An 11,189-nucleotide genomic window follows, 5' to 3' on the forward strand; every position below is an offset into this window, starting at 1 on the left:
CTGGCCTGTAAGCGCCATCAGGGCAGGAAAAGATCCCATGTCTCAGCACCCAGGTGTGGCAGACACAGGTGGTGTCTTGTCCCCTTGGCATTCACCACTGCCACACATTCCAATGGATTTTGACTATAAGGCATTTTAGAAGTCCCACAGTCAATGCTTCTCCCCGAACCCAGCAGCTGTTGGAAAGATGATCAGACCTTGAATTCATGAGCTTTTTATCATTTTTTCTAATGTTCCTAACAGCATGATTGGGAGATACTACCTGATTTACATTTTACTCAGATGGAGTGGATAGGAGTTAGCAGGTCAATGACAGTTTCCTCACCCCTCAAGTGGGATACCTCTGAGGCGGGTTCTCCACTCTCTCCCAGAGGTTCTAGCCATGTAAGCCCCAGGTACCCACAGTGGTAACCTGCTCATTATTGCATCTGTACTGGCTGCTTTGCCTCCCTATCTCAATTCTCCAACCCCCTACAAGTATTTTCTTAAACCACCTCCTAAACTACTTGTACTTTCTCCCATGGGATCTGCTTCTGGGGAACCCAACCTAAAACACTATGTTCCAGGACAGTGCCAGGAACACAGAATTCTGAGACTGACTAGCAGCATGGCCCTACACTGGGGCTCCACATTGCAGCTGTCAGCACAGTTCTCAGGAGTCTTAATAACAGGATTACCTCTCTCTAGATGCTTACACAGGAGGCCCTGAGGAGCAACTGTTTACAGCGACATGTTTCTTGCCTGGGAGGTGCCAAGTAAATTGCGGGTCTACACATCTCTCTGGATCAGCATCAGCAAGCTGTTCCTGCACTTGTGGCATGGCAGCTTGCCACTGGGAACTCTACTGGGGGTAGGTGTGCAGAGAATGGTAAGGCACGCTCATTTCCACTGAAATGCAAATCATTTTTTTCCATTGGTTCTGGATAAAATACAGATCAGGCGGCATCTCCCAATCATGCTGTTAGGAGCAACGATAAAAAGCTCACAAATTCAGGATACCCAATAACCTTGCTAAAGGTGCCTCCTGCATCCACGTGTGTATTATAGTTACTCAGCAGAAGCAGCTGAGCCTCTGAGAGGCTCAGAGTACAGAATCTAATGTCCAGACATGTTATCTTCCAGTCCTGGCAGCCAATGGGAGTGCAGCCTTCACCAATGACTTCAGTTTCACCACTGTAAGCAGGGATTGCGGTACCTTCTTCACAGGTTGCTTGCTTTGTTCTTCTCCTTTGAGGATTAAAAAGGGACCAGCCTATATGTGGTAACTTTTCAATGTCTGTTAAACCTGAATCTTTAATAACAGGAAACAGAGGCACCCTTAGTGTTCTATTATGTTCCTTCTGTCATTATGCATAAAAGTTGCCTTTAATTCCAGCTGTTACAATACTCAGGCTGATTTGTTCCCTGCCAGTGATGAATCCCCGATCCCATCACAGACAGAAATCTCCTGGGGCCCTCAAAGGGACACACTACAAATAAACTGTGGGAGGACAAGCTAATCCACCCCAGTTGAAAAACGTGGAGTGCCTTGAACTGAAGGGTGGCAATTGCTGTACAAAGTGTATTTGTTATGGAAAGAGCCCGCATAGCCTCTGAGTATTGGCCCCTAGAAGGTTTATTTCTTCAGTGCAGACTGAGATCCATTAGCTGAAAAAGGCTGCTGGTGCCAAACTCAAATTTTTACACATCCAATTACTTTTAAAACAGTCCAGACAAGTAGATTTTTAGCCATTTAGAGCCTGCTCACTTTGCATACCAAATCTCAACCAATAGCTGTTACCCATTGATAAGACAGGGCCTTGTATTTATAAGGCTTGGAGCCTCTCTGCTGCCCCTAAGTGCTCTCTGACCCAGAAGCTCCTCACTGTGCTGCTGAGGACATCACCTAGACACATAAGCCTCCTCTCCAATTCTCTTCCCCCTGCCCAGGAGGTCCCTTGCTCTCCTCCCGCTCTGGATGGTGGTCCACGAGGTCCGTCCCTCTGGACAATACCATGCTGTCAGGGGCTTTCCTTATCATGCAACCCTGCCCAAGTGCCACCCAATAAAGCTTGTGTGTTACTGCCTCTCATGGTCATATCTTTCCCTTGATCAGTTCAAAACCCTCAATCCCCCTACAGCATCCCATGGACCCGCAGCATCACTGGGAAGCTTACTAGAATTGGAGCATGCTTGGGCCCTGCCCCAAGATCTACTGAGCCAAACTCTGAACATTAAAAAATTTACCACATCTGTACACACTACATTAGAAAATTCGTGTGCATACAGCAGTTGGAAACATGCTGGCTAAGAGAATTCACTGGGGATCAGTGTGGTAGCCAAGCTCAGTGCGCTAAAGGGATTTATGTGAGAAAGATGTCAAACCTCATTGGGGCTGCTCTCAGGCCCTGTGAGTGTCCACTAATCTGTTTCCTTGACCCTTCCTTGCTTTTCTCAGAGTCTATTAAGTAGGCAGGTGTGGAACTGCAGACTGCGGAGCATGACCCCTTTACATGGGGACTAGGTTCCTTACTAGAAACCCTTATGCTGTGGGCCCTCCACACAGATGACCATCTGCATGGACACGCCCCTGCAGTGGGTGTGCAGATATGACCAGTCCCCTGCCCCCAGGTCCACATGCTCCACTCACACCGACACAGGCATCAGCAACACTTCTGAGTATTTATTCTTGGAAGTGGGGGCCAAAAAAGAAATCTTTTGGATTCCACCAAATCAAATAAAATGATCCCTTACAAAACACTGTGAGGGGCAGGTGCAGAGAGGCACAGACAGGAGCCAGGAGCAAAAGAATCCCTGCCACACAAAGCACATCATCCAGTGAGTGATTCTGAATGAGGTGCCTCCCTATCCCTCCCATGCCCTCCCCACCTCCACCCCCAAGCATCAAGGCTTGAGCCCCAGGGTACCATACAGGAGGGAACATCCTAATTATTATCCAGAAAAGCCTGGGTGAGACAAGTGCAATTTGCTTGTTCTTAATATATCTGCATTTAGGAAGTTATACAAGCTTACAAACTCTCCAAGTCTATCACACCTCTCTAGGACCTGAAAGTGGATGAAAACTGCTTTTTCAAATAAAAGATGTCATTAAGTCCATGCCATGAACTTCATCAATTTTCAGAATAGTAGCTCTCGTCCTTAGTCAGTTCTCATTTACTCTTACTTTGTACACAATCCTAAACATCCATGAGATTTGATTTCTCAGTCCATAAACAATTTAGAAATAAGCAGCAATTTAGAAATAACCCAGAGTGGGCTAGAATAAGGTTCTGGTAAGCAGCAATTATAGCACCACTAGCACCAAGAAGTAAAGAAGTACCTAAGAACAACAAGCCAGTAAAAAACAAGAAGTAACTAGAGACTATTAAAAGTACACATATAAACTCAAAAGCATCTATGGTAGGGACCCTGGGGAATGATTCTACACAATTCAGTATTTTCATAATAAATTCTTGGTCATCAATAATCACAAGTCCAATTATATTTAATTATATTTAATATTTTCAGTTTAAGAAAGACACTATTACTTTTATAAATACTTTTCTAATGAAACATTTTTTAAAAAATGTTAAGGTCTTGACATTTAGAGTTTAGTTTCAATTTCGTAGAAAATACATTAAATGGAATAGCCCATCCTTTCATGTGAACAGGTAAGTACGGCACTGCTTTACTAAATCAATTAAATTCTGATTTGCCTGGCACTGAAGCTTTTGGAATCTCTATTAATTGAGTCAACAGCTTCAGAATGGCAATTTAGCCAAAGTTAACTGGGCATCTACAATGTGCCAAGCACTGTATTAGGTGCTAAAAATACAAAGATGAAAAAGAATCTGGCCCTTCTCTAAGGGAGATAGAATTCCCAAATGCTTTCTGAATAATCAGGCAGGGGGCCATGATTTTATTCAGTATAGTGTTTGAGTCAGAGGGGCATTTTATGAAAGCTGGATTCCTTGTGAAATGACTTAATTATTTGTATTGGACACAGATGGGGATTCCCTAATATCCTGCACATTTAAATAGTTGTATTCACCTGGGGAGCCCCAGCTCAAAGGAAGTCATCCACAAAGCAATCAGAATGTCTTCTCATTTCTTAACCACAAGGAATAAACAGAATATCAAACTGTCTTTAACAACCTCCCCCAGACAAGAAAGAGAAAACAAATGAATTGAAGAATTTACTTACCCTAAAATTCCCCAGTGTAAATTGTTGGACAAACTGCAGAAAGGTAGATTCCCCTCATGCCCTACCTCTGCTGGGAGGCAGAGAACCAAGAGACTGTGGATGCCCTGAATGTGTCTCAGTTGTATCTTGCCTGATCACTTAAAGGGGCTAGCACAAATTGAGAAGAAGCATTTCAAGGAAGAGTAGATCAGGGACCTATGCCTCCAAGGAGCTTTGAGGGTATCCCTGCTACACAAGGTGAGTGCTGAATGGAGGCAGGTCTTCATAATTCTCTCTCTATGATCTGGATGTGACTTACACACACACACACACACACACATACACACACACACACACACACACCTATTGCATTCTAGCCACACTAAAACTTTAACTCATATTAGTAGAACTTGTAGCTGGAAGTGTCTGAGAGAACATGGAAAAACTGAGGCCCATAGAAGCAAAGGCCCTTCTCCAATCCATGGCTCTCTAGGGAACTACTTGAGATTTTTAGCTGCCTTCTGATTGGAAGGTTTGTACCAAAATTATATGTATTTTTTCCAAGTTGAGTTTCTTACCTCTCTCCCTATCAAGGTTCTTCTTTTGGCAAAGGAAGAGGGGGAGAGAAAGATGATATTGAGAGAGAGGGAATGAGAGAGGAATAAAAAGAGAGGCAAGGAATGAAGTGAAGGAGAGAAAGAGAGAGGAAAGAAAAAAGAGCCACTGAAGAAAATTGATGATTCAGTTTACTGCTTTTAGTCCTTGAAAAATATTACAGAGGGAGGCAGTGTCCAGTCAGCCTAGAGAAAATCCAAGTGGCAACAGCCTGGGACCCTGGCAGGTCTCCTTCCACATCCATCCTGAAGTCAGCCTTCCCCTCCCTCCCCACCCCCATCTCCTCCCACCCCCACCTCACCAACCTACCTTCACTGAAGACAAAATCGGAGATGATGTCAAAGGGCTGGATGTGAACTGCGGACAGGATCATGGTGACTGTCTTCTGCGGATCGCTTGAGGCTAGTGAAATGGTCTGCTGAGCTTGACACTCGTAGGACTTTCCAGCTGGGGTGACCAAGGCAGAGAGGTGATGCGAGTTGGCGGTGTGCTTCCCGGCTGCAAGGAAGGCCCAGAGCAATGGTTAAGCCCCTCTCCATGGCAGAACCCTGGCTGCTCCTAACCTTCCTTGCAGAGAGTTGGCTCTTGCCTCTCAGCTCCAGACCCTTCTCTGGTCCCCTGTGTGGCCAGGCAATGTTGCCCTGCCGGGGCTGAGTCTGTGCTTATGGTTTCAAGTGGTGTCGAAGCACAAATACACTCATTCCTTCATAAGCAAGGGCTCAAACGATTGATTTGGAATTTTTGGAAATTTGGGGATTTCTTTTTGGAAGAAGAGCATGATACCTAAAAACTCAACCCTTTTTATTCTATAAAACCAAACCAGTAGAGATTCCAAACACAGAGAACAGCGACTTGGTTTTCCACATTTCACACTGACCCGCCAAAAATAAAATACCTTCTTCAACAAAGCACGGCTGATTTCTGGAGCCCTGGGAAGATGAATGCCCTTGAGCACATCTATACACCTCTTGAGGCCTGCCTCCTCTCTCTCCTTTTCTGGCATACATTTGTTTGGGGATTTCACCCTTTTTCCTTTTATTTGTGTTGTGTGGTGGTGGTGGTGGGGTCTAATTTAACTAGGAAAATGCTTGAATATGCATTTTGATGAAGAGAAGAAAATGCTCTTTTTACTGTGATAAGAAAAAGGAGTGAAAAGGAAGAAATGACATGTATTCTTTCACGTGCTCAATAAACATCTTTTCTTAGGTGCTCAGGTGAGCAAAGGCCTCATTATGAGTAGGTTAGAAAATTTACAAAATAAATTTAAACGTGGCCTTTGATAGTACCTGCAAATGTGAACATTGTTATTTGGGGAATGGATGTTCTTCTTGCCACAATATTTTTGGGGAATCTGGGTGTTTTGTTAGAGTGATGGCCAGGAAAACCTAATAAATTAGGCCACGATACAGAATGCGCTCTGGGGTGACTGCAGTCGATGACTGAAGATGGCGTGGGAGCCCTGCTGCCTTGCACAAAAAGGTACTGAAGGCCACCGAATATTGACCGAAAGTAAAGTCGTGCTGCCCCCGTCAAGTTTCAGCGCGTGAGAAGAAAAATCGGGGTGCAGAAAAATAAAAATACAGCTTTGCCCTTCTCCGCGCTCCTCTAAAGGACAAATCATAAGTTGTCCTGGAGCAGCCAGGGGAAGACAGACCCTCAAGAGACGTCTGCTCCGGAATCAGGCCACGGGTGATCGGCTGGTCCTCCGCCCGGGGTTCCTTGTGCATCGTCAAGGCCTGCGGTCCAAGGGACCTATCTGCTCTCCCGCTTTCTCTGCCCTAGAGAGCAAGCCCGAGCGGATTTGGCCTGGGAGCACAAAGCCGGGATCGGTTTCCATAAAATTTCCGAATATCCTGAGGAATTCGGACTTCAGGCCTGCGCTCTCTGCAGCGTCAGCGCTTTCCCAGACTCCCTCCCAAGCCCTGCAGGCCTCTGCTCACCACTGACTGCGTCTTTAAAATGGGTCTTCTCCGTGGAGTCGTAGACAAATTGGACCTTGCTCAGCCTCCATGTCGCCTCGGGTCCCTTGGACGTGTTGTGGCTTTCCTGACAAGCGTGGGAGGCGCGCGTCAACCTCCTCCGCAGCTTCAAGGTGAAGAAACTGCGGGGCGGCCCCTGCCCACACCCGCCCCGGAGTCTGCGTCTCCTTTGCGCGGTGGGCTCAGAGTTACCTTTACAAACAGCAGCTTGAGCGCGTACGCGCGATCCACCCAGAACACCTGCAGCTCTGACTCGTTGTGGCCACAGCGGCCCTTCACCTCAGCTCCCCGGGTCAGTGAGATATCAGCCTGTTCGGTGATCAGCTGGGAACACAGACGCCCCGCAACCCCTCAGCGCGCCCGCCCCCGGTGGGGGCTGTAAAGGGAGGTGCGGCCAAAGTCCGGGTTGCACGCCTGGACGCTTCTTTGCGCGCGCGCTCCCAGGTCCGGGAACATGCGGTTAGATGCTCTACGTGCAGACCCCGCCGTTAGGGAAGCAGAGAGAGGGGGGTTACTTTCAAAGCAGGCAGGGCGAGCGGAAGGCGTTACAAGCCGGAACCCCCATGCAGCATTCGGGAGCAGCTTGCAAGGGGCGCAAGGGGGGAAGGAGGGCGACCCAGGTCTTCATAGGGCCTTGAGGGAGAGTGCCCTTCGCCCCTGGAGCCCCAGGAGCAAGCTGGGAGGAAAAAGGTTCCTTACATCGACATAATTGCTGGCCCATACATCATAAGGGACAATAAATTTGGCTGCAAACTCTGCCATGAGACATGTCGTCCCATTTTCCCGCACCACAAATATATCTTTTTCAGGGTTAGTGGAAAGGCCTGAGAGATTTTCCACTTCTTGTTCTGCCATGATTTGAGCCATTGTATCTGCGGGGGGAAAAATATCCTATCGGTTCTGGGCTCAGTGAGCCCACGCGTCTCTGGCACAAGGGTGAAGAAATAGTGGTCTGCGGGCTTGGGGTGACAAAGTTCTCTTCCCGAAGGCTGCTGTGCTCTCTGTGAGCCATTTCTCTAACCTAGCGCCAACAAATTCAACTTTTTGCTGTTAAATTTTAATACTAATAATTTTTTCTAAAATTTACCTAATATGTAGACTGACTGGCATTTTTCTTTATTTTAGTATTTTAAACCGAATCTTACCAATGCTCTAACCTCAAGAAGCAGGGCTGTATATCTGCCTGGGAGATGGCATACAGGTGTATGGCTCTCTGGGGAATTCCCCGCCACTGGCGAGAAGGCCCTCGCCCCACCCCTCACCCCCCAGAAAAGAAAAAATTTCGCAAAACATTAAGGGCCACATTTTGACCTTAGGCTACTGACTTTACTAAGCCGGTTCTGTTCTCTGAAAAGAGTGCACCCTGCCCTCGCGGTCGCCGAAACGCTACTCACGGAACAGCATCAGGAGAACTCGAAGTCTGGTGAAGCTGAGAATGTCTTTTCCGCGGAGATTCATGCTTGCCTAGCAGCGAATGAAGCCAGATGTGCTGCTGCAGAGGCCGCCGAAGAGGGAATCCCTCAAAGTCGCTGCCGGAGTGAGCCGTGGTGAGCGAGGGGCGGGGGAGCCGAGAGGGAGGTGGGAGGGAGCGCGTGTTCTGTGCGCGCTGGCGAGGACTTGGTGTTGGGTGCTGCACCGACCGATGCAGGCTTTACACGAATCTGCTCTGCTCACTGCAGAGGAATGGACCGCGCGGCTTGGGAGCTGTCCACGGCTGCGAGTGCTGAAAGGAATCGGTTGTGTTGCAGAAGTGAATGTGGCATGGCTTGTGCAGAGGGCCAATGAAATTTCGGGGGAGGGGGGTGCTAAAATCCTCCCTGAGTCTGTTTCCTGTTCAGCAATTGCATACACGAAGATGATCTGTCCTGAGAAACTTAATGGACTTATTCTATATCCCTCCTAAGAACAGTTATGTGGTGTAAATATCATCACCTAATAAAAATGCATCTGGCTCCTGAAAGAAAACAGCAGAGCACAAATTGTTGCTGCTTTGGGGGTGGAGGAGTAGGCAGGAATAAAGAAAAATGCTATGGCAACAGTTTCCTGCATTTGGTGATATCCCCTTTTCTCAATGAGCTCATCGGTTTAAAGTTAAATTGATGCCTTTTCAAATGAGGCCATCAGTCTGTCAATGCAGTATATCCATTTGGGCTTATTTTCTGTGAGTTCTGCTCTCTGGTTGCATGAGGACTTTGAAATCTGGGGTCACCTACCTACTCTCACTCATTATATTGTGACTACTCTGAGGATTGTGAGGCATATCTAGGGTCTCTTAGGACAGTAATGTGCATAGTTATGTACACACACAGTGATATTACTCCTCAGCCTCTAGTGGAACAGAAAAACAAATACTATTGAGCTAATTCTTATATTTACATTGTTGGAAGCTTTTCTTTATTTTTTTCCTCCACAAATCAGAATCAGAATGCAGCTATTTTAGAAATAAATATGCTGTTCTCATTAATGGTAGTGATGTCCAAATATTTAATTTCTTAGAGGATTTCATTATGCGAATAATCAGGAATAGGTCATAAAGCAATATCATATTAAGTGTCAAATTACAAAGTATTTTCATGTGCATTGTCAAATTCGATCCTCTCTACAACCTTAGAAGGCAGGCAAGGGAAGATACACCTTATTGTGGTTATACATACCCCAAAACTGAGGCTCAGAGAAATTAAATGACCTTCCCAAATGTCACATGGTCAGTTAGTATTAAAGCAGAAAAATTACGTTTTAACTTTGCAGAGATTGTCTTTATTTTTTCTTATATAATACTTTGACCCAAAATATACCATATTTTGATTTCCATAAAAATATTTAGTGATGAAATAACAAGCTGAAATCTAAATTTTATAACATTCCTGAAATGTACAGAATGCTTTTTAAGTATAATAATATATTGACATAATATTTGCTCCAAAGTATCTATATAATTACTCTTTCAAGCCTATTCCTGTATCAATAATTAGATCAATATTGTAGCTTTATTTTTATCTCCATATTTTGAGATTTAATCCAAACATTTCTCAAGAATTTTACATAAGTGATTATGTAAAGAAGAATTGAGGCAAAATTGTGATTGATATAAAGTTAATTATTACCAGTTTAGAGTGGAAGTTGTAAATTTTATATGCCTTACAACTTGTCATGTTAGCTATTGTTATTAGATCTATATTTCCTGTACTACTGTAAAAACTAGAAAACAATGAGACATATGTAATGAAGCATTTTTATTCTCTCTCTTTCTTCCTCTCTCTTCCTCCAATATTTTAATGAGGAAAGAAATGGATAGATTTCAGTCCAGGATTTTTGTGACCTTGTATAGATTTTAGTGTTTTTCATCTAAAAACTTGGGATAATAGCTCAAGGGAGGGCTGGATAGGCCAAGTGAGACAATGAATATAAAGTATTCAAAACAAAAGACAAATCAATTTAGTCCATAGACATTAATTGAATACCTACTACTTGCACTGTGTTTGCTGCTTTGGAAACCCAAATACAAACAAGTACCATTCTACGAGTAAGAGAAATATCTGTAAAAGATTATGACAGTTTCTCTTGTGATATATATTGCAGATATCCTCACTTTATAAGTTATTAAAAGATCAGTTGAATTAATTCATGATTATCTGCTTTAATAAAATATTAAATGGGAAGTAGCATTGGTCATTAATCTTAAATTATTATAGTTGATTTATAAATCATATGGTAGTTCATTTGAAAATGTTTTTTTTTATACCTGACATTAATGATCTCTGCTGACACAATAGAATGCTTGAAATAAAAAAGCAAGCAACATTAACCCCTTCTTCCTAGGAGGATCATCTTCAAACATAATTAATTTAATTCCCTTTTAAGTATTTAATCTTAAACATCTCTTACAAATACACATAAATTTATTCATTTTATCCTCAGTGATTTTTATGTTGCAATAGGAGTTGGATCATTATACCTACAAATTTCACCTATATCAGTTAAACAACATTTTAATTGTTCTTAAAAGGTATTTCAGTTATTTAAAGGTACCAAGGAGGCGATAAAGGAGCAAAACTTAACATCAAATCATATTTTAAAATAAATTTTAAAACATTTCCAGGATTTGCTTCATTCTCCATTTCTGGAGTGGGAGAAAAGGTAGGAGAAACTGACATGAACAGTTATAGTTTTGTGGATGATGGCTGTGTCAGTTTTTGTCATTGCTGCTAGTAGTCAATACAAAATGTCAGGGGTAAGTTTGACCAAGCATGTTGGCTTTGGAATGTCCTCTGGATCCTCTAAGTTCTTCAAAGGATTCTCTTCAATTCAGGTACTTACTTATTGTTAGCCTCTATGAATCTCATGCCACTGGATGATTGCTATTTTATATAAACAGAAAAAAACCCCTGTGAAAATAGTAAATCCAGTCTGGATGGAAGAAAATACATGAAGAT

General features: G+C 43.9%; 1 protein-coding gene across 2 annotated transcripts in view; it reads right to left on the reverse strand.

Moving 5' to 3' along the window:
- The window catches only part of LAMP5 (lysosomal associated membrane protein family member 5), a 16,669-nt gene extending 8,263 nt beyond the window's left edge, over positions 1-8,406 (reverse strand). The window contains exons 1-5 of one of the 2 annotated variants that reach the window (XM_006921595.1): positions 8,151-8,406; positions 7,456-7,628; positions 6,949-7,080; positions 6,718-6,823; positions 5,087-5,275 (exon numbers count right to left, since the gene is read on the reverse strand). In XM_006921595.1, the coding sequence (XP_006921657.1) occupies positions 5,087-5,275; positions 6,718-6,823; positions 6,949-7,080; positions 7,456-7,628; positions 8,151-8,214 (664 nt within the window). In that variant the 5' untranslated portion in view covers positions 8,215-8,406. The remainder of the gene's footprint in view (positions 1-5,086; positions 5,276-6,717; positions 6,824-6,948; positions 7,081-7,455; positions 7,629-8,150) is intronic. The other variant, XM_006921596.3, reaches the window with a different exon arrangement.
- Between the last annotated feature and the right edge of the window lie 2,783 nt (positions 8,407-11,189).

The sequence above is a fragment of the Pteropus alecto genome, unplaced genomic scaffold, assembly GCF_000325575.1.
Source record: "Pteropus alecto unplaced genomic scaffold, ASM32557v1 scaffold45, whole genome shotgun sequence".
NCBI lineage: Eukaryota > Metazoa > Chordata > Mammalia > Chiroptera > Pteropodidae > Pteropus > Pteropus alecto.